Source organism: Eptatretus burgeri, chromosome 2 (assembly GCF_056783735.1).
Source record: "Eptatretus burgeri isolate ZD-2024b chromosome 2, Ebu_testis_v1, whole genome shotgun sequence".
NCBI lineage: Eukaryota > Metazoa > Chordata > Myxini > Myxiniformes > Myxinidae > Eptatretus > Eptatretus burgeri.
In genome coordinates this window covers 151645277-151667961 of record NC_140962.1, presented here as the reverse complement: position 1 = coordinate 151667961, position 22685 = coordinate 151645277, and the positions used below count along the sequence as shown (strand labels likewise).

Here is a 22685-nt window from a genome sequence, read left to right as displayed (position 1 = left end):
GACAGGGTGAAGGGACTAAAGGTGTCTTATTCGTAAAAGGGTTCTTTCGGGGTCTATGGGGTCAAAAGGGTCTTCAAGAGGTCTAGAGGGTTTTATGTGTCTAAAGGATCTTAAAGGTGGTGTTTGCTGACGGAAGTGGTGTCCGCTGATTTCCAAGCAGATGGAAGATGTCCTGGGGCAAAGGATAGGGTAAAAAGAACAAAGTGTTTGAAGTACAACATGTTGTCTCTTGATTAAATCAGTCAGCAAAGTTATTGGCAAAGAATGTCTCATCATCTATAAAAAGGCAAACTGCAATGAACACGTCAAAGAAAGAAGGAGAAAAAGCAGTCGTTCCAATAGATAAACTCTGGATTTATTAAAACAAATGCAAAAAAATCATAAACATATCAACCAAAACGACACCGCAAGCAGATTAACATTCAGAAATATACCAGAAAAATCAGTCTTGAATTTGAGTAATTATTCAGCTGACAATTTTCATTTGGAATATTTATCGTACCATTTCTTCCTCAACCTCATTATTCACTTCTGATACGTGAAACACCCTGCTAACTGTGCCTGCAGAAAACAGATTTTTTTTTTTTTTTTTTGGAACACCAGCCACATTTTCCATCCAATCATGTAACTGTTTAAAAAAAATTACCCACCGGTAGGCGCTCCGACGTTGAAAGTTTTGTGCAGTTGCTCAAGTGGTTGCGGAGAAACTAATTTAAAAGCGAATCAAGGTATGAGGGTGGAAGAAAAAAAAAAAAAACTGAGGGTCTCAGCAGACATCTCACAACATGGTCAAGGATGGATGTGGATGCCGACTATCACTAGTTCATACTTATCTTTAAATCTTTGGATGATTTTTAGATTTACCCCATTTTCTTTCTTTCTTTCTTCTCATTGCCTTTCAAATCTCTGGTTCCATGGACATTTTCAATATCTGTTTGGAAAGACCAGGCCTATTGTTGTAGCTTACAGTTTGTAACTCTCTCTTGAATGCACGGTGCTACAGAAACACTTATGATCCTGATTTCACTTTGTGGGGATGTTATTGAAGTCAGTTTTCTGAGCGTTCATTTTGTTATTCCCTAAATCTGTTTGTTGTTTGCGGTCTTCCCATGAATAGGGCAATGCCCCTGCTACGATGTTACTTCCTTGAGTTTTGAAGGTAAGCTCTTCCTTCAGTCATTCTTGCTTTCTTCCTCATCACCTCTGCTTTCTTCTTGTCCATCATAATCTCCCTCCTCATTTTAAATCGATTGCCACTGTCTTGATCGTCACTTCTCATGCTTATTCCACCTGATTTGAGTTACTTCGTCTTATGCTTACGCATGTGCCTTTTCAGAGATGATTTATAAAATAATTCCCTCGTACAAAGTTCACGACTGCATGGGCGCACTCCATCGCACACATAACAGGAATAAGGCTTCTCACTTGAGTGGGTGCATGCACGCCTTTTAAGATACGATTGATCTGAAAACGACTTTGCACAAACTTTGCAACCGTAAGGGTGCTATTCCCAGTGAATTTGTGTATGCACGCAGCATTGCCATGAGCGATGGAAGCGTTTGCCACACACACTGCAAGAATACGGCTTCTCCCGGGTGTGCAAACGTGTATGACTTTTCAAACCCGCTGAACATAAGAACTTCTTTGCACAAATTTTGCAACTGTACGGGCGCTCTCCTGTGTGAATTTGCATGTGTAACTTGGAATGCCTTAACTGCATGAATTCCTTCCCACATACACTGCAGGAATAAGGCTTCCTCCCTGTGTGGATACTTGTGTGAATTTTCAATGATGATGCGTAAGAAAATGTTTTTTGACAAAATTTGCAAACGTATCGATGCCCTCCCATATGCATTTTCATGTGTATGTTCTGCGTTAATGAACTGCAGAATCCTTTACCGCACACAGTGCAGGTGTACGGTTTCTCTCTTGTATGGTTCCAAGTATGATTCAGAAATCTGTTCTTTTTATCTGTACAATAAGAACATTCAGTACACTTGTATCTTTTATGACTGGCAACTTGGTGCATCCTCAGGTGCATTTTTAAAGCAGCCGTAGTTGTAAAGCGTTGAGAGCAAGAGGTGCAGCAGAACATCCCATTGAGCATCTCCTGTTCCCCTGTGAAGATCAATCATAAAAGTCATTTCTCAGAACCTGCTCAATTGGAATAACGGATAATATACGGCTTAAAATGGCATGCTTATTGCACACTCACGAATACAACCCATCGCTTCGCTGACGGTAATACTAACCGGGGGAGGGGGAAAAAAAGAGGGGGAGAAGAGGGGGAGAGGGGGGTGGGAGAGAGAGCAGGGAGAGTGAAGAGGTAGAGAGGAAGGAGGGGGAGCGAGGAGGGGTGGGGGAAGGGAAGATCGTGTGAGGTGAGAGGAAGGGAAGGCAGACGTGCAGTGGAGCGTTAATTACGATTGATACTGTGTCATCAAAATGATTCCGTGTACAATAACTGTGAAGATGGAAACAAAACAAAACATGTGTGAAATCCATTTTCTACCGGTCATGCTCTAAACACGCTCTGGAGACAAACTCCCGTCCGGAGATAATACCGCCCGGACATGTCTGGAGCCAAGCTGTTTGAAGAAAAACACCGCTCAGACATGTACGGAGACAAAGAGAGAGAGAGAGAGACAAAGAGAGAGAGAGAGACAAAGAGAGAGAGAGAGACAAAGAGAGAGAGAGAGACAAAGAGAGAGACAAAGAGAGAGACAAAGAGAGAGACAAAGAGAGAGACAAAGAGAGAGACAAAGAGAGAGACAAAGAGAGAGACAAAGAGAGAGAGAAAGAGAGAGACAGAGACAGAGGCAGAGAGAGAGAGAGCGAGAGAGAGAGAGAGAGAGGGACAGAGAGAGACAGAGAGAGAGAGAGAGAGAGAGAGAGAGAGAGAGAGAGAGAGAGAGAGAGAGAGAGAGAGAGAGAGAGAGAGAGAGAGAGAGAGAGAGAGAGAGAGAGAGAGAGAGAGAGAGAGAGACAGAGAGAGAGAGAGAGAGACAGAGAGAGAGAGAGAGAGACAGAGAGAGAGAGAGAGACAGAGAGAGAGAGAGACAGAGAGATAGAGAGAGAGAGAGAGAGAGAGAGAGAGAGAGAGAGAGAGAGAGAGAGAGAGAGAGAGAGAGAGAGAGAGAGAGAGAGAGAGAGAGAGAGAGAGATATATATATATATATATATATATATATATATATATATATATATATATATATATATGATGTGGGAGGAGGGTGCTGCACTGAATTTGGAGGGGGTAGAACAAGGATGGGACAAAGAGAGACAGTGTGTGCGTGTGCGTGTGCGTGTGCATGTGAGAAAGGGAGAAAGGGAGAGAAAGGGGGAGGGAGGAGGGGGAGGGAGATATGCTTTATCAACAACATGCGCGCACACACACACACACACACACACACACACACACACACACACACACACACACACACACACACCTGATATCGGCAACCATGACGAGCTTTCACCAGAAAACGATGTTGCATTAAAATATAGACGTTTCAGGGATATGTTCACAAACATTATTCTTTATAAACAGCTACGTGTGATGGGTGGATAAAAAAAAATTGGCTCGGTAATTTAGAAAACACGTTAATGTGGCAAATGGTTCAGAAATTTGGTGTTATTTCAGAAGCACTTGCTCAGGGCGACGGAGCACGAAGCACTCGCTCAGGGCGACGGAGCACGAAGCACTCGCTCAGGGCGACGGAGCACGAAGCACTCGCTCAGGGCGACGGAGCACGAAGCACTCGCTCAGGGCGACGGAGCACGAAGCACTCGCTCAGGCGACGGAGCACGAAGCACTCGCACAGGGCGACGGCGCATGATGCACTCCCTCAGGCCGACGGAGCACGAAGCACTCGCTCAGGGCGACGGAGCACGAAGCACTCGCTCAGGGCGACGGAGCACGAAGCACTCGCTCAGGGCGACGGAGCACGAAGCACTCGCTCAGGGCGACGGAGCACGAAGCACTCGCTCAGGGCGACGGAGCACGAAGCACTCAGGGCGACGGAGCACGAAGCACTCGCTCAGGGTGACGGAGCACGAAGCACTCGCTCAGGGCGACGGAGCACGAAGCACTCGCTCAGGGTGACGGAGCATGAACCACTCGCTCAGGGCGACAGAGCATGAACCACTTGCTCTGAATGACGTGGCGGGCAAAAGCATCTGCAGCCAGTGAACAATTTTTTTTTTTTTTTTTGTATACCTTGGTCGAGGCTCGTATGAGAGCTAACACACAACTCATAGCAAGGAGGCATGAGACAAGAGGGGCGGGAGTGGAAGGGACAAAACATTGGGGAACAGACACAGGTGAACTGTGGAAGGGAGAGGGATGGGGATGGGACAGGGAACATGGCGAGGAGAAGATGGACATTACAGGGACTTTCAGGAAGGAAAGCAGGAGAATTGAAGGAAGTGGGCTTGGGTGGATTATCGGGGGTAGAAAAGATCGAGGATTTGGATGGGGGAAGATAAGAGGTGGTGGTGAACAGCTGTTTTGAAAGCCTGGAGGGAAGAATGGGAAAGAATAGAGTGAGGAAGTTTATTCCAAAGGCGGGAAAAAAGAGGAATGAAAGAGTGAAGATGAGCAGTGATTCGTGATTTTGGTAGTTTTACCAGAAGGGGGTTGTTGGCGGACCTTGAGCGCCCTGTGGAAATGTGGTTGGGACAAATCGCAGAGAGAGCAGGGGGGCAAGGCTGGAGAGGAGTCGGTAGAAGACAGAAAGACCACCGACCAACCTGCGGTGATTGAGTGAGAGGCCCAAAGACTCAGCTTCATTGCGGGAGATGCCAATGATCTTAAAAGCCCTGGTTTCGACAGCGTGAAGTCGAGAAAGGTGGGAGGCAGGAGCACCAGCCCAGAGGGGAGAGCAGTACTCCATCAGGCTACGGACAAAAGCTTTGTAAGTAGTCAGGAGCTCAAGAGGGCCGAGGAAGGACTTTGCACGACGGAGGATTCCCAGTCGGCGACTGGCTTTTGAGGCAAGGTTGGAAATGTGACTTTCCCAGGAAAGGTCATGGCAGATAGTGAGACCCAGAAGCTTGAAAGAAAAGACTTCTTCCAGAGGATTGTTGAGAAAGTGGATGGCGGGGTTTTATAAACGGTCCTTTCGAAGAGACATAGTGAGAGTGTGAGATTTGTGTGGATTGAAAGACATGTTCCACGTGTTGGACCAGTTTGTGATTTTATCCAGATCTGCAGTGAGCGAAGAAGCTGCTGCTTGCCGGTCTGAGGGATGACAGATGGTACGGCAGAGGGTGGAGTCATCGGCAAAGAGAAATAGAGGATTTTCCAGAGAGTCCGAGAGATCATTGATGAAAACCAGAAAAAGAACAGGGCCCAGAACGCTACCTTGAGGAACTCCAGCCTGCACAGGAAGAGGGGATGAAAGAACTCCATTTAGGGCCACACGTTGACTGCGACAGGAGAGGAAATCTGCGAGCCATGAGTGGAGATGGCCTTGAATACCATGGGAAGAGAATTTGGTGAGTAGGGCAGGGTGCCAGACTGTGTCAAAAGCACGTGATATGTCCAGGGATACGGCTCGGATTTCCTGTCTGGCATTGAGGACCTCCATCCATTGATGGGAGAGCAGAAGCAGCATATCCAGGGTAGAGTGACCTGGTCTGAAACCAAATTGATGATTGGAAATCAAGCCATTGGAGAAGAGGAAGGATTTCATATCTGAGGCGATGATGGATTCCATCACCTTGCTGATGATTGGGAGAAGGCTGATTGGTCTGTAGTTATAGGGATCTGTTTTTGCACCTTTTTTATGCAGGGCAGTGATGTTAGCAGATTTCCAAGCAGATGGCAGATGACCTTGGGAAAATGAGAGGGTGAATAGAACAGAGAGAGGGTGAGCAAGAGCAGAAGAGCAGGCTTTGAGGACACGTGGGCTGATGCCGTCTGGACCGGTTGCAGAATCTGACTCGAGGTTTGAAAGCAAGCTCTCCACCTTGTCAGGAGAAAAGGATACAGAGTCCAGGGACAGTTGGGTGCGACTGGGTAAAGTGGGTAGAGATAGTGATGGGTTTAGGACACAAGATTTAGCTGCAAACACCGAGTTTAGACATTCAGCTTTATCACGTGTGGAATCAGCAGTGCGGCCATTTGAGGTTAGGGAGGGGATGGAGGGGGAACATACACCAGAAACAGATTTGATTAAACGCCACCAGGATTTTGAGGAGGGAGAGAGGTTTGAGAGTTCAGACTTGAGATGAGAAAGATGTTGTTTTCTGGCTCTCCTGAGGGTAGATACACACTTGTTCCGAGCTTTGTGGAAAGAACTGAGATTGCCCTCAGTTGGGTTTGCTTTCCATGAGGCAAAGGCAAGTTGTTTCAGGACAACTGCCTCACCACAAGCTTCAGTAAACCAAGGGCGGGAGGAAGGGTAAGACAACTGAACACGAGAGGGGATAAATCTGTGCATGAGGGAGAGCAAGTTTCTTTGAAAGAATTCCCAGGATGAGTTGATGTTTGAGAAAGTAGTGATAGGAGACCAGTCTGTAAGTTTGATGGCTGCTCGGAGACCCTGCCAGTCGGCTTGAGTGAAATGCCAGACTCGACGGCGGTGAGGTGGTTCTCTGATAACAGCCAGAGAGATGTCCACTTTAACAAGGACGTGGTCAGAAGAACCAATTGGAGCGAAGGAAGAGCAGCAGATATTGTCAGGGAAATTTGTCAAAATCAGATCCAGAAGAGATGGAGTACCATTGGTTGAGATCCGGGTCGGGAAGTTGACCGATTGAGTCAGTCCCAATGAGTCACAGAAAGCTTTTGCTGATGTCCCATGGCAGGTGAGAGAGGTACCCACACCTAGCCAACTGGCGTGATGACAATTGAAGTCGCCACATAAGAGGAAGAGAGAGTTTGGATGAGAAGATAGAAGATGGTCCATGTTTTCGGAGAGTGAGGTGTAGATGGAGTCATCACTGTTCGGTGGACGGTACAGTACACATATAAACATGAGGTGGGAGTGGAGGGGAAGCCGAAGCCAGAGGTATTCCTGGGGGTGTGGGGGAGTGAGAGCAGTGCAGGGAGAGTGAGGAATAGAGTCTTTGATGAAGAGAGCAACACCTCCACCAGGACGAGGCTCAGGTCTGTCATACCGTAAGAGGGAGTAGCCAGGGAGAGATACTTGGGAGTCAGACACGTCTTGGGAGAGGAAAGTTTCTGTTAGGCAGATAATGTCTGGTTTGTCAGTGGCAACCTGCATGGAAAGATCTGAAAGGTTTGAGCGAAGGCCCCGGATATTTGAGGTCCACACTTTTAATGAAGAGGTAGGGGAGGAGGCTTTGGGTGCAGGAGGTGGAGGGGGCGGGGGAGGGTAGGACGAGGGACGAGCGCGGGAGGTAAGGAGGGTTGATGAAGGAGTGTGGGGTATTGCAGAATAGCGAGGGGAGGCGGCCGAATGAGGAGGAGAAAAGGCTCTGTGGTGCTGGGAGAGAGGGGGACAAGAGACAAGGAAGATGGCAGTTGAGGATTTGAGGAGGTGGAGTGAAGAGATGGAGGTGAGAGTGCAGTGGAGGGAGGCAGGTTGGTGGATGAGAGGGGGGCAACTTAGAGAAGGAAGAGTGAGGGGGATGAAAGGTGGGAGAAAGGTGAGGGGGAATTTTTGAAAGAGGTGAGAGGGAGGCTTGGAGGGAGAAGAGTGGGATGGTTGCTTTGAGAGTGAGAGTGAGGGGTGAGGGGGGTGAGTTGGCACTGAAGTTGGAAAAAAAGAATGGTTGATGGAAAGCGAACATCCATGGCAAACTGTGGTTTTTAAAAGTTTTAGGTCAGAGATGCGATTTAACACAATTCTTGATGGATGCAATGAAGGCGAATTCAGAGCATGGAGAGAAGAAGCGCTGTAATAGTTGGATTTTTTAGGCAAGGAATGAAGGAGAGGTCGAAATGAGAGCAGTCTGTTAAAATAGCAGAAGAGAAGTGCATTGTGAAACAGTAAAGAGTACCACATGTGTGAGAGAGGAGGATGAAGCATTATAAGATCGTTTTTGTTGTTAATATTGTTGCGGTCTTCGCGCCCGCCGGCGTGCGACGGCCACGTAACTCGAATCGCGGCACGTCGCCCACCGGACGGACAATCCAGTCGTGACCCTCTCGGACTAACGCCGGGAACCAGTCACGGGTGGACCTTTCGGTCTCACCGCGATCGAGCCAATCAGCCCCCGCGTGGGATAGGGTTGCTCGCCAAATTCGAACTACCTAAGTACCCACGCGGAGGGTAGACCGGGCGATCGCACCTCGCCGCAGGTCGACTTCGGACACGGGCCACTTAAGCGACCCGTTCCGTACTATCAGAATAACCGAGCGGTGTTATCGTCGACCTCGACGGTTCGATTAATTATCGGGCGTATTCAGCCCACTACCAACCCTTTACGTGAAGCAAGATGGGGATTCAATGGAGGAAAAGACGAAGCGAAGCGGGAGAACAGTTCAACAATAAAGCACATTTATTCTCGGCACACGGGAAGCACACAAATACAATTCCACCAAATGCACACAAAAAAAGAAAACACACTTCCATTTACACAAAAAGCAAACATAAAAGTGAAAACACAGTGCAGAGCTAATACCGACTACCGAGCACACGGCAACACTTATACAATTCTACTTCACAGACGGCGCCGACAACACATACCCAAAACCAAGGAAAAGAAATCCCCCAAGAATGAGGTAGGCCTGGGGCCGAGACCGGGTCGGGCCTACCCGTCTGGTGATGAGACGCGGAGCGGCGATGGCCCCGCAACCCGCGGGCCTCGTGGACAGTGCCTGGCAGGGGGTGGGAAAAGGGGCCCCCTTTGTCGCACTATCTCAGCGCGGGGGGAAACAGGAGGGGGTTGCTGATGCTCGGGGTATAGAGGATCTTTATTATGTGCGACGAGCGTCTCCACCTCGGCCAGGTCGCGCTGTCGGCCTCCCTCGGGTGCAGCTTCCTGCACGACGCGAGCACCCCCTCGTCTGGTGTCGCCGCCCCTCCACAGCTCCGTCCCCTCCGTTCCGACTCCAACGCACACGACGAGCAGCTCCACCGCCCGCGAAGTCTTGACCCTCTGCTTCCGACTCTCCTCTTCTTGACTCTCCGACCCGTTCTGCTGACTCTCTCGTTCCCGTTCTGCTGACTCTCCTTTGCTGACGAACACCGTCCTTTTATCCCCCCCCGTAACTTCGCCTTTGACCCCCTCCCTTTGACCTTTCACCTCGCTCCCCATTGGCCCGAGAAAAAGTGGGCGTGAAGGCTTTTTGATCCACAAATTTGCATATATCGATCGTTCTGGAGGCGGGGCCAAATCGCCCCTCGCTCACCGATTGGACGGCAAAAAGTGGGCGTGTGTCGTTTTTGATCCGTTTTTGAAGCAGAAAATCCGTGATTTTGTACACGCTGTTCAACGTGCGCCCTACACGAGTCCAGCATTGGTGCCCATGAGTGGCGCGAGATGACGGTGATGCGATGGTGGCGAGTTGTGACGGTAAAGGTCGTGGCGGTTGTGGTGAAGCGGCGTTGTGGTTGGTGGTTGTTGTTGTGGTTGTGATCATGGCGGTTGGTCCAAAATAAAGATAGTAAAAGAAAAACGGCTATCCTGAAGAGTCGCAGCACGTATAAATGACATGTATTCCCACTAGACAACGGGTTTGGGCCTAACTACACATGCACTTACCGAGATACCTCACCTAAGGGACCTGAATGGTGGTTTGCGAATCTGGTAACCACAACAATATTAATGTGTGAGAGTTCAACAGATTAGGTCATGGAAGTGTAAAAAAAAAAAGAAATCGAGGAAGACGAGGAGGAAGTTAAGAGGAAGAAGAAGTAGCAGAATCGGGAGAAGGTGAGCGTGTTGTTGTTGTTGTTGTTGGGTATATATATATATATTTTTTTTTTTTTTGAGATAAGAAAGAGATTAGTTGGGAGAATGGGGGATGTTTGGAAAGTGGGGAGGATGAAAATTGAAGGTAATGGGGAGGATAGAAATTGAAGGTAATGGGGAGAAAAAACAAACAAACAAACAAAAAAAAACGATCGAACACCGAGTGGAACCGGTAGGCCTCAAGCCTAGGACTAGGCCTCAAACACCAAGTAAGAACGTCGACATAAATATTCACAAAATAGCACGATTTTTGAAACAAAACCGAACTAGGAACACACATTAACATGTAGGTGAGAAAATTAAACAGTTAAAACGGGACAAATAACAACCGGAACTTAACTTTGAGAACGTCAGCAGGGAGCCCCGAAGGAGACCTCTTGCCGCTCAAAACCGGAACCGGAAGTCCTTTTGACTCAGAACTCATTCACTCAGAAGGACCTAGCGTAGTCCCGATATAGACTGTAAGGCGTTCGAAAAGTCGCTTAATCACTCATGGAAGCACTCCAATTAAATGGTTGATTCGGAGTGGTTGGCCGGGCTGTCGCTGCATATCATATCAGATCCCCATAACTTTAAAGCCGGTCTTCACTGCACATGCAGTAGTCTATGAAATAAAATGAATTCGTTCAAATAATGACTTTATTCAAATAATGAAGGAGTTGTAGCTTAATGCAGAACGGCCCTGGAGGCTTTGCAAAGTTCAATCGCCTGTGAAATAAACATTGCAGATAATCCCCCATCTTGTCTGCTCGTCTGTGCACGCGTCATGTGGTACATCGGTTCTGGGTCCGCGCAAACGTGACAACTGTTTTTTCTTTAAAACGTCGGTTTTTCATCAGATTTGCTTTGATTCCCTGTTGAGCACCTCACGAAACATCCGAAAATATAGACACAGATCTGGCAGACGCTATGAATAGGCAGTCCCTTTGGGGGACAGAGCGCAAGGTCCAGCAGTAAATACATGAAATCATGTAGCTCAATGAAGGTCGTTAATTTTGGCATGTTCCTAAAGGTTTTGTCCACTCAATATAATTCTCTAAAGAGTAGAAAAAGAATGGTTTAAAAATTTGGAAATTGTCACATTTTGTTGTGTATCTATGGAGAAGGATGGAACATAGCCTTGCTTGCTTAAAGTAAATAGGTATATCAGCTTAGTTAACAGTTATGAGACTCGTTATTTCTATAAATTATCAGATTTCACAACAGATTTCGTGTACTTGTTTAGTCCGGACAATATCCGATCCTGAAAACCGAAATAATATTTCGATGATTTACTTTAATTAGTCCACGAGAGGAGATGTTGGAAAATCGTATCACATAATGCATGAAATCACTCCAAGCTCTAAATTTGAAAACTATAGTACTTCCAAAAATTATGTACAGAGTGATTCATGGCTATGATGAACAGGCATTCGATATATAATTTGAGTGAGGAAAGTAGCGGGGAGGGGGGAAAACTTTATCGTTAAGAAATCGTTAAGAAACTGTTCCAAGTCGCGGCATGGTTGTGCAGGCCAAAAAAACATGGCGGCTTCAGACCCCAGACAGCGAGGTGACCGAGGATGGCCTGATGAAGGATAAAATTATTTTTTTTTATTAATTAATAAAAAAGGCCATTAATTATCTACAAAGGCCATTAATTATCTTCAAAAGGGATGTTTTAATTAACCCGAACACCAAATTTTCACTCTTGCACTGCGTTGGAGTTTTCTTTGTATGCATGCAAAGTTTCAGGCTGCAAGGTTTTATGGTTTTTGGAGTTATGGAGGACACACACACACACACACACACACACACACACACACACACACACACACACACACACACACACACACACACACACACACACACACACACACACACACACACACACACACACTCAACCAATGACCATTCCACATACATTCACAAAATAATATCTGCAAAAACATGTCATGCATTTGTCGCCACGGACCCTCATATAAACAAACACCATTATCTACGGGGGGAATGCAGGATGGCCTTGGACCTAGAGGGAGGCATACTCACCTTTAAACTCGAATATTGGGTTGGAATCTCACCCCAGCTATAAATTGCCATCCCACATTTTCACAGGCAGGGTGTTTCATCACCATGTGTGCTGTTCCTCGGATGAACGTTAAATGGTTGTCGTGTCTGCTGGTATTAGTTGGTGGAGGTTAAAGATTCTATGATTTCCTTCAGTAAGAGTAGGCCAGCTAATCGCTTTGTGTGTGCCAAGATTCTGTTATGGGTTAGAGTTCAGGACAGTAGGGTAAAGCTAAAAGATTTCAGGAAGGCAAACTTGTGGTTATGAGGAGAGAGTTGGGTGATGCAGATTGGGAGAAGCTAACAATAGGGCAATCAGCATCAGAAAAATGGGAAACCTTCAAGGAGCAAATGTGTAGAGTGCAGAGTAAGTACATTACAATGAGGTGGAAAACTAGAAGCAGAAAGAGGTCAGGGTGGTTGAGTGGTGAGACAAGGAACGCTATTAAGGAGAAGCAGAAGGCATTTATAAGGTATAAAATAACAGGACTGGAGTTGGATTTATATCACTGTCAGAGTCAACAGAGGCAAGTTAAGAAAATAACTCGGCAAGCCAAAAAAAGAAAATAAATAAAAATTTTTAAAAAAAGGAGTACGAGAAGGACATGACTGAGAATATTAAACATAATAACAAGGCTTTCTTTAAATATATCAGGGGAAAATAACAGGTAAGGACCAGTTTGGGCCAATTGAGGAACAGCACCGGGAGAGTGCATTGTGAGGAAATGGAGATGGCAGGCTTATTAAAAAGGTATTTCGCTTCAACTTTTACGCAAGAACAGTCAGGAGAAGTGTCAAAAGCTGAGAGTATCCATCAAGTTGGTGAGGAAGGGCTTTTACAGAAGATCCAGGTAGAAGTGGAGGAAGTAAAGGAACAGCAAGGTAATCGAAGAGTAGATAAGGCTCCGGGTCCAGATAATGTGCACCTGAGAGTATTGATAGAGGGGGCTGAGCAGGTAAGCGAGATGTTAACGGATATTTTCAAAAGTTCCGTGGAGTCAGGACAGGTACCGGAGGATTGGAGAGTGGCAAATGCAATACCATCATAATATAATGGGAATAAGCCTGGAACTTCCAACACACTTTTCTCCGAACATATTCTGTTCATACTTCCGAAATCTTCACATTTTGTGTTCCATGTATTTATGCAGGTGATAGCGGATTCAAAAAAATCGAATATAGATATAATTTTCAAAGAGGGAATCAATGACGTCACAATCAGCAGCATTCGGCGGCAAACCGACGGCCGGGTCCCAGACAACGTTCTTTACTTAACTACTTAAAAATCCTGAACTACTTAACTACTTTACTTAAAAATCCATGAGTTCAGGACGTTTGTTCAACTCAGCATTCATGACTTTGATCCTGCCATGTTGTTAATCTGTTGATGGAGGTAATATAGAAACGATGAATATGTCAAATCGTTGGTGTTACTCATCTGGCACTATGTGTCAAGGCCAACAATGTAAAGCGACCGGTCTCAAACGCTACCATGGACACCCAGACACGCCACAAATATGAACTGAGCTGTTGAATGTGGCACAAAACATCCAAAGAAACTACCGTAACCGAGTATTGTGATTCGTCCTATCCCCCATACCCGTCTATGACGGGTATCTGCAAGTTATTGAAGAAAGGATCCAGAGAAGAATTTGGGAATTATAGACCTGTTAGTTTGACTTCAGTTGTGGGGAAGGTGTTGGAGACATTAATTAAGGACAAGATGAGGAACCATTTAAACAAATACAAACTAATTAAAGGAAGTCAGCATGGATTTACCAAAGGTAGTTCCCGTTTAACAAATCTTTTAGAGTTCCATGAAGCAGCGTCTGATTGGGTGGATGAGGGAAAGGCAGTGGACATAGTATACCGAGACTTTAAGAAGGCATTTGATAAGGTACCACATCGGAGGTTGTTAGCCAAAGTGAGGGCTTGTGGAGTGGCTTGGTCAGGTAGCTAATTGGATTGCAAACTGGCTTAGTCGTAGGAAGCAAAGAGTGGCTGTGAGTGGGAGGATGTCTTTCTGGGAGGATGTAAGTTGTTGGGTACCTCAGGGATAAGTACTAGGGCCATTGTTATTCATTATTTACATCAATGATACGGATCATGGGGTGACGAGTAGGCTTTCCAAATTTGCAGATGACACAAAGCTTGGAGGTGAGGTGGATAGCAGAGGGGGTGGTGATCAGATTCAGGAAAGTATTAATACTTGTATAGATTGGGCAAAAGATTTGCAGATGTAATTTAACCTGAGCAAGTGTAAGGTGAAAGCCTGGTGTTGGCTTTGTGGTTATGGTGACTGGCTTGGGATCTTAGGGTCCTGAGTTTAATCCCCGTTGGCTGCTGAATTAATACAAGGTGAGATTGACTCAGCCCGTCATCCTTCCAAGGTCAGTGAAATGAGTACCATTGTACTGGTATTTCATCCGGATCCTTCCGGATGGCACAGCATCAGGGGCATAGTTGTGCCCAAACAAAATGATATCTACCTGGCAGCCAAGCTACCACATATGCAAGAAGAAAAAGAAGAATCAGAGCAATGGAGCGAGTACAGGGTCAGCAAAATGAGTGCCAGCTTGCTGGCATCCTGTGTCGGAGTGGCGACCCATCCAGGATTGTGCCCAATAGCCAAGGAGACTGCTTCGGCAGCACCAACGCTCTGTATAGAGTGTGGTCCCAATGGAATGGAATGGAAGTGTAAAGTATTGGGGATGGGGAAGAATAATGAAAATAGAGATTACAGGATGCAAGGGGTAATTTCGAAGTGTCTCACCCAGGAGAAGGATCTGGGGGTGGTAATAGATACGAGAGGTAAGCAGACAGCGCAGTGCCAGGCAGCTATAAGTAAAGCAAATAGGGTTTCAGGTTGTATTCGGAGTGTGGGGGGGGGGGGTCATCTATAAATCAACAGAGGTGGTGTTGACATTGTACAGGAATTTAGTGAGGGCCACATCTGGAATATTGTGTGCAGTTTTGGTAACCACAATACAGGAAGGACATAGATGCCATAGAGAGGGTTAAGCGCAGGGCTACTAGATTGATTCTGGGCCAAGCTAGACTCAGCTATGAGGAGCGGCTGAAGGAGACAGGGCTCTATACAGTAGAAAGGAGGCGGTTACGAGGAGATATGATAGAGATGTTTAAGATAAGGAAGGGTATCACCAAAAGTGCAGATTAATTATTAAACAGAGTAGACAGTGATAGGACCAGGGTCCATAGCCTGAGAGTAAAGAAGAGGAGAGTTAAGACGGTAGTAATGTTGGGGACTTTTACCTACAGAGTAGTTAATGCATGGAATAGTCTCCCTGGAAAGGTAGTGGCAGCAGAAACAGTAGATAAGTTTAAATTGGAATTAGACAGGTACCTAGAAGTTATGGAGATAGAGAGGTATATGAATGTTGGCAGGACTTTTAGATAGCTTGAGCATTGATGGATGATCATTTACATGTGTATGGAGTTGTTGGTGGAGGTCTCATCAAGGGGTGTTATGTAGTTGATGTTGTGCGTTTCTCACTCAAGCCCATGCCCTTCCCCTGAAAAGAAGGGGGAAAAAAAAAGAATACAAAACTACATTAACCACCCCCCCCCCAACCAAAAACAATAAAAAAGAAAAACATTTTGCACTTTCTTATTTGATCTTGTGTTAATAAATTGGTGTGGTGTTGATGACATCATTTTTGATGTGGTGCAGTGTGGAAAAATTAAAAGATTAAGTGTTTAGGCCTAAGTCACATTTGCTCTACGGAGAGGATACGGCGGCCGTACGCCCTCTGAATTGACAGAAACGTGCGGCGGCCGCAGAGTTTCTGAGGTGGCCTCAGGGTGGCCCTTCGCCGTATGGCTACATTTTACAGGCCGTAAGGTCGCCGTGGAATTGTAACTTTTTTCATTTCTACGTTCGCCGTAGCAATTCGACAAGCTGAAACAAAAAAAACTGGTAACATAAATAAATAAATAAATAATTAACCCATTCGTTACCGTCCGTCTGGCCGCACGTTCGCCTTAGGACCCCCCTGCGGTCCCCCTGCGGTCCCCCTGCGGGCACCTTGCGTCTGCCTTGAAAATTCTATGGCCGCCGCAGGAATGCCCTAAGGTCACCGTGCGACATCAAATCAAAGACCGTACGGCAACCCCACGTTTTCGGTCTCCACAATTTATAAATACGTCGTGCGGCTGCCCGAAAAATAAAAACATATGTGACTGCTACATTGTGTGACCGTGGAAATACTGCGGCCGCCGTATAATTGCTCGTGGCCGTAGATTTTGGAGACCCCACGGCCGCTGTGGCAAATGTGACCTAGGCCTTAGTTCTGAAGTCCTTTGCAATACCTAAGCTTTGTATTATTTTACATTCCTGAGATGTAGAACTGAATCCTCTGGTATACAACATCATTGATATCAGGCTTGAGAATAACTAAACAAATATTTGAGCATCTTTGCTGTGAGTGCCGTACCACGAAAGCTTCAAGTTGTTACTGCGCATGTGAGAAGCGAAAAGCGGGGTTAAGTAATTGGTTCACTCTGTCTGTCTATCAGTCTATTTCTATGAATGAGTAGCTACTGTATTTAATTTCATTAAACATGTAATTTCCCCCCTCCTGTCCTTTCAAATCTAAAATTAGCAGGAAGCCAAGGTCGTCCCTTTCAGGATTGAAAAGGTGGAACTGAGCCCTTTCCTGGCTCAATGTATCCACCTTCACTGTTTCGCATGATGTTTCGAGGGCCAAGTTGTGATGTGCAGTATTCTTGTGTTTTTATACCTTTCCTCCAAAGCCATTTTTAAAATCAGGATTATCACAATCCCACAGAGCCTCAAATTGTAGTTCATTTGTTATATTTCTGGGGATATTTTTCAAATAATTAATTATGTTCTGTTTTATAAATCCCACTGTTCCAACTATCACTGACACAAACGACGTTGGCATTGTTCAGCTTCCAGGTTCTTTTGACCTCATTTTTCGGATCCAAGTAATTCGTCATTTTTCGCTCATCTGGAATTGGAATTCCAGATCAGGTATTGTCACCATGCACCGTCCATCCGTCCATCTCCTATTTTGACTTCTCCAGCCAACCCGCTGGGCCAATCCGGCTGAAATTTGGCAGCAACGTTCTGCTCCTGACTCGTGGCGGGGATTGTAAAGCTTATTCCGGTCATGTGACTAAAAGTAGGTCAAAATGGCGGACTTAGGAAATTCCTTCAAAAATCTTCTTCCCCAACCCCAAAAGTCAGAATGCTACAAAATTTGGGTTCCAACATTAGCACAGGATCCAGATAAGCTACAGGTCCATTGGTCCTATTTTTTTGTATACCTGTGTTACATAGGCCAAAGTCATTGGGGACTGACACCTTGGTTAGCAATTCCATCCTTCTATGAGCTTATTTGGAATTTAAATTCCAGATAAGGTATTGTCATCATGCACCATCCATCCATCCATCTCCTATTTCAACTTCTCTGGCAAAACCCGCTGGGCTGATCCGGCTGAAATTTGGCAGAAACATTCCTCTCCTGACTGGTCCGGCTGAAGTCACTTGACTTTGTCGGTTAAAATGGCTGACTTTGTAAATTTCATCAAAAAAAACTTCTTCTCCAGACCCACCAGTCAGAATGCTCCCAAGTTTGGGCTCGAACATTAGGACAGGGGGTTCTGATGTTAAATTACAGAAGCCATGCCGATCACATGATCGGAAGTGCATCAAAATGGCGGTCACACAAATTCCTTCCAAAATCTTTTTTTCCAAACCCAATAGTCAGAATGCTACCAAATTTGTGTTGCAACATTAGGCCGGGGCCCTGATAAGCTACAGGTCAAGTGGTCCTTTTGTTTTTGTGTTTCACCTTGTTAACATGCACCACCCAACCCGGTTTGAAAATGGTGCTGCTCCAACCTGGGTCTTCCCTGAGCCTACATATGATCCTCCATCCCAACTGAGTGAAAAACACACGGTTCCATTCGATATGCATTTTTGATGGACGTGGGTAGTTCTCTCTCTCGTTCTCTCTCTCGTTCTCTCTCTCTCGTTCTCTCTCTCTCGTTCTCTCTCTCTCGTTCTCTCTCTCTCGTTCTCTCTCTCTCGTTCTCTCTCTCTCGTTCTCTCTCTCTCGTTCTCTCTCTCTCGTTCTCTCTCTCTCGTTCTCTCTCTCTCGTTCTCTCTCTCTCGTTCTCTCTCTCTCGTTCTCTCTCTCGTTCTCTCTCTCTCTCTCTCTCTCTCTCTCTCCCTCTCTCTCTCTCTCTCTCCCAGCGGCCCAACACCGGTCCTCTGCTAGGGCCATGAGAAATGCAACGTCTATGGCAGATTCCAGACCTTGAATACATACCATGTCCAACTAAAAAGTTCACATCTCATCCCATTAATCTTTTGCGACCACTCTTTTCTCTATAGCCTACTCAGGACTTCAATAAGTCTTTCTTTGGAGTTTCACTCAAAATGTACATGTCACTCATCATCCAATTTGCTGGCCCACGATATATCACGCATCTACTCGTTTCGACAGTGCAAGTCGGGATTGATAAATGAAATGGAAATGCAGTATCAGGGTTTACAAATTCAGTCAAGTTTGCATGGAAACAAGTTAATTGAATAACAAGTCAGGTCACAATGCTTTGTTACCCCACGCACGCGAAGCGAAAAGCAGGGTTAAGAAATTGGTTCACTTCTGTCTGTCCCTCCGTCTGTCTGTCCACAAATGACGGCTGATGATCGACGAACAACTTGATTTCCATTGAACGTTACATTTTGAACATGAATCGGAACACGAACCTGTAGTTTAGCAGTACTTTTGCTCTGAATTTGTCCTGATCACACATGCGCAGAGAGGAGAGAGAATTTTTCGCTCGTCTGTCTGCCTGGCTGCCAGTCAAACAACAAGGTACATATTCAAGGTCTGGAACCCGCCATAGACATCGCATTTCTCTTGGGCCTAGCAGCGGACCATATAATATGGGCTGAGTGAACGACCCAAGGAGGACTATTCGAGCCTTCAACGCCCCTTGCTGGGCCGCTTACTGAGAGAGAACCACCCATATCCATCAAAATGCACATTGAATGGAACCACGGTTTTTCATCATTTGTGGGCTCCAGGAGGACCCAGGTTGGAGCAGCACTGTTTTCAAACCGGGTTGGGTGGTGCGTGGCAACAAGGTGAAACACAAAAATAAAATGACGGCATTGCTAACCGAGGTGTCAGTACCCAATGACTTTGGGCCTACATAACATCGTTATACAAAAAAAAATGACCAAGTACTTGGAACTGAAAAATGAAGTCAAAAGAACCTGGAATCTGAAGAATGCCGAGATTGTTTGCGTCAGTGATAGTTGGAACAGTGGGATTTATAAAACAGAACATAATTAATTATTTGAAAAACAGACCCAGAAATGGAACGAACTGGCAGAGGCAACCCGTCGCTTCGCCGACGGACCAGTTCGTCATCCTGTTTGCCAAATTTACCCGTGCATAGATTGTTTTAACCCTTCCTCTCCATATCCTCACGTCCCGCTCGCGCCCCTGTTTATCCCGATGTCCCTTCCCACGAAAAATGTCTCACACATGATGACAGGCTTTGACAGGCCCCTCCGTTAGGGGAGGGGTGGGTGAAGGAAAGGAGGACACATTATCTTCTCTCATCTTCTCCCAAATAAAATCTTGATCTTTACTACCCCCGTTAATCCACCCCAAACCCACCTCTTTCAAATTCCCCGTTTTCCTTCCTGATAGTCCCTGTAGTACCATCTTATTTACCCCATGTACCCCCACCCCCACCCCTCTCCTTTCCACAGATATCCTGCTGTCATTGTTCCCCACTATTTTTGTGCTTCCCTCTCCCACCCCTCTTGTCTCCTGCCTCGTTATAAGTTTCTGTGTATTTGCTCTTACAAGAGCCTCGACTTGGTCGACAAAAAAAAAAAACCCACGAAGCCAAAAGAAATTTGGAAATTGTAATTCCCTCTTCCACCACCACCACCACCACCATGTGGCGCTACACGGTACACATTTACATAGAGAATTTATGCTCCTCCCCTCCATGTTACCATGTTACCCCCCACACAACGTTGGACCTGTACCCCGAGTTGGGAGCTTGTAAGTTTAAAGATGTGGCCGTGCATCGAACACATACATACAAACAAAGAGACAGATTTTTTTGTTGTTGTTGTTGTTGCCTTTTTGTCGGTATAGATGAACTCCAATTTGAGGGGGCACACTGCACATGACAACGTGTCCCTGGAAACATCATGCAAAAGAGTGAAGGTGGACACATTGAGCCATGAAGAGGACTCAGTTACACATTTTCAATCCTCAAAATGGACATTGAGCCATGAAGAGGACTCAGTTACACATTTTCAATCCTCAAAATGGACATTGAGCCATGAAGAGGACTCAGTTACACATTTTCAATCCTCAAAATGGACATTGAGCCATGAAGAGGACTCAGTTACACATTTTCAATCCTCAAAATGGACATTGAGCCATGAAGAGGACTCAGTTACACATTTTCAATCCTCAAAATGGACATTGAGCCATGAAGAGGACTCAGTTACACATTTTCAATCCTCAAAATGGACATTGAGCCATGAAGAGGACTCAGTTACACATTTTCAATCCTCAAAATGGACATTGAGCCATGAAGAGGACTCAGTTACACATTTTCAATCCTCAAAATGGACATTGAGCCATGAAGAGGACTCAGTTACACATTTTCAATCCTCAAAATGGACATTGAGCCATGAAGAGGACTCAGTTACACATTTTCAATCCTCAAAATGGACATTGAGCCATGAAGAGGACTCAGTTACACATTTTCAATCCTCAAAATGGACATTGAGCCATGAAGAGGACTCAGTTACACATTTTCAATCCTCAAAATGGACATTGAAACCAAAGGGACAACCTTTGCTCCCTGCTAGTGTTAGATTGAATAATAAAAAAAAAATGGCCAGGAGAAGAAGCTCCTCATTCAAAGAAACGAGGCCGATTGAAGCGCTTTTGGAAATATTTAATCACTTCAACCGATGACTCAAAAAATCAGAGCGATGGCGTCGCGGCAGTTCAAATCAGGTTTAGTCTCAAATCTCCTCAATTTCCGACCACTCACCGCACTCCGAGGTGTCGTCTTCAAGGTCGATGCGCAGGATGACAGCGGGTTGTCCGTCGTGGTCTCTCGTCTCCTCGGCGTCCTTCACCCGCTCCGATCGTCGCCTCGCACGGCACGACTCCATGAACCGGCAGAGCTCGGCGTACATGGTGAAGGTGAACTTCCGTGCGGCCAACGAGCACAGTCGAACCCTCACCGGAGCGGGCTCGGCCCGGGCACACAGAGCTCCGAAGATCTCGACCCCGAGGCCCGTGACCGCCGCTCGGAGAGACTCCTCCGATAGTCCCAGGATCTCCATCCATGCCGGGACGAGACCACCATGAGCCGTCGTCGAACCCATTGTCCTTTCAGAACGAACACGCACACACACCGAGAGATTCCAAAAACGAATAAATAAATAAATAAACAACACGTGTTTTATTATCCAAATGGAATGTTTTACTCCGAAAACACACTTTTTGCAGTTGTAGTGGCTCCAACAAATGTGGTTATAGAAAAATTACCTGTGCTGCACCACTTACTGTTGCGGTTCAAACATCGATCTTTCACCTTCGTCGAGGGCGCCATCTACTTATTACATACGCAATGTTTTCCCACCTATCCCACCCACCCATAACTCCCTTCCTTTCCGGAGTGCAGATTTACATATTTACATATCAATATATGTAATATATGGAGAATATAATATGTAACTCACTGTGTTGGATTTGTTTCGGCCAGAAACACTCGTTCCCTTCGGGAGCATTGGGAAGTGGTCATCAACACCCCTCCCTCGCAAGGGAGTGCAACCAACCAACATGGATGCAAAATTTGGTGGAGATCTGAGCAGGCTTGTGACTTGTCAAAAATCGAAGATTTTTTTTTCTCTTAGTTATTCTGTTTGTCTGCGTGTTTGTCGTGTACAGGTCACAATAAATTTAAACCGAGCTTCACGAAACTACCACCACATGGTAGAGTTTGTCATTGGCTGGAAGCCTATTGTTTCTCAGGTCAAAAAGGACAACAAAATTGTCATGTTTCTAAAATCCTCAATTTTCATCCTATTGACTTCGAAATTTGAACAGGATTTGCATCCTCTTTACTTTACTCAAGGAGTAGTTAATGCATGGAATGGCCTCCCTGGAAAGGTAGTCGCAGCAGAAACAGGAGATAAGTTTAAATTAGAAAGGTACCTGGAAGTGATGGAGATAGAGGGGTATCGGGATGTTGGCAGAACTTTTAAGTAGCTTGAGTTATTGATGGGTGATTGTGTGCATGTGTTCGGAGTGCTGTTGGTGGGGGTCTCGTCAAGGGGTGTTGGGTGGTTGATGTGTTTTTCAACCAAGTCCATGCCCCCTCCACATCCCCACTTCCCTCCTCCGCTCCCCCCCATCCTCCCCGCTCCCACCCCCTTTCCCGGAGTGTAGAGCGACATTTAGTGAGGCGTCGCTCTCCCTATCTCCCCTTCCTAGCTCTCCCCCCCTCTCAATCCCTTATCCTTCCTCTCTCACTCCACCTCCCCTCCGTCCTCTCTCGCTCCCTCCTCTATCCCTCCCTCTTTCTCTGCCCCCCCACCCCCAACCCTTTAACATGCCCATCAGCGAAGCGACGGATTGTAATTGCTCGTATAGATATAATAAAATTACTTGTAATACTGCCGACCACTGGGTGGCGCTATACAA

The 22685-nt window shown here is 46.0% G+C and overlaps 1 protein-coding gene across 3 annotated transcripts; it reads right to left on the bottom strand.

Moving 5' to 3' along the window:
• Window positions 1-339: 339 nt before the first annotated feature.
• On the bottom strand, window positions 340-22368 carry LOC147033560 (uncharacterized). Of its 3 annotated transcripts, XM_085855939.1 has the most exons (4): window positions 21722-22368; window positions 21025-21368; window positions 15380-15467; window positions 1868-2118 (listed from the first exon to the last, which is right to left on the bottom strand). In XM_085855939.1, exons 1-3 carry the CDS (start codon window positions 21781-21783, stop codon window positions 15445-15447), a joined length of 429 nt encoding a protein of 142 aa, XP_085712065.1. In that variant the 5' UTR covers window positions 21784-22368; the 3' UTR covers window positions 1868-2118; window positions 15380-15444. The 3 variants fall into 3 exon arrangements, with proteins under 3 accessions (XP_085712047.1, XP_085712056.1, XP_085712065.1); XM_085855921.1 differs by lacking the exons at window positions 15380-15467; window positions 21722-22368 and adding an exon at window positions 21546-21619 and having other exon boundaries at window positions 340-2118; XM_085855930.1 differs by lacking the exons at window positions 15380-15467; window positions 21722-22368 and adding an exon at window positions 21528-21595 and having other exon boundaries at window positions 340-2118.
• Between the last annotated feature and the right edge of the window lie 317 nt (window positions 22369-22685).

Excerpts from the sequence above, each read along its gene's own strand:
- LOC147033560 (XM_085855921.1), bottom strand. Across the intron at positions 2,119-21,024 it reads AGACGACACCTCGGAGTGCG|GGGAACAGGAGATGCTCAAT; the intron begins GTGAGTGGTCGG and ends TGATCTTCACAG.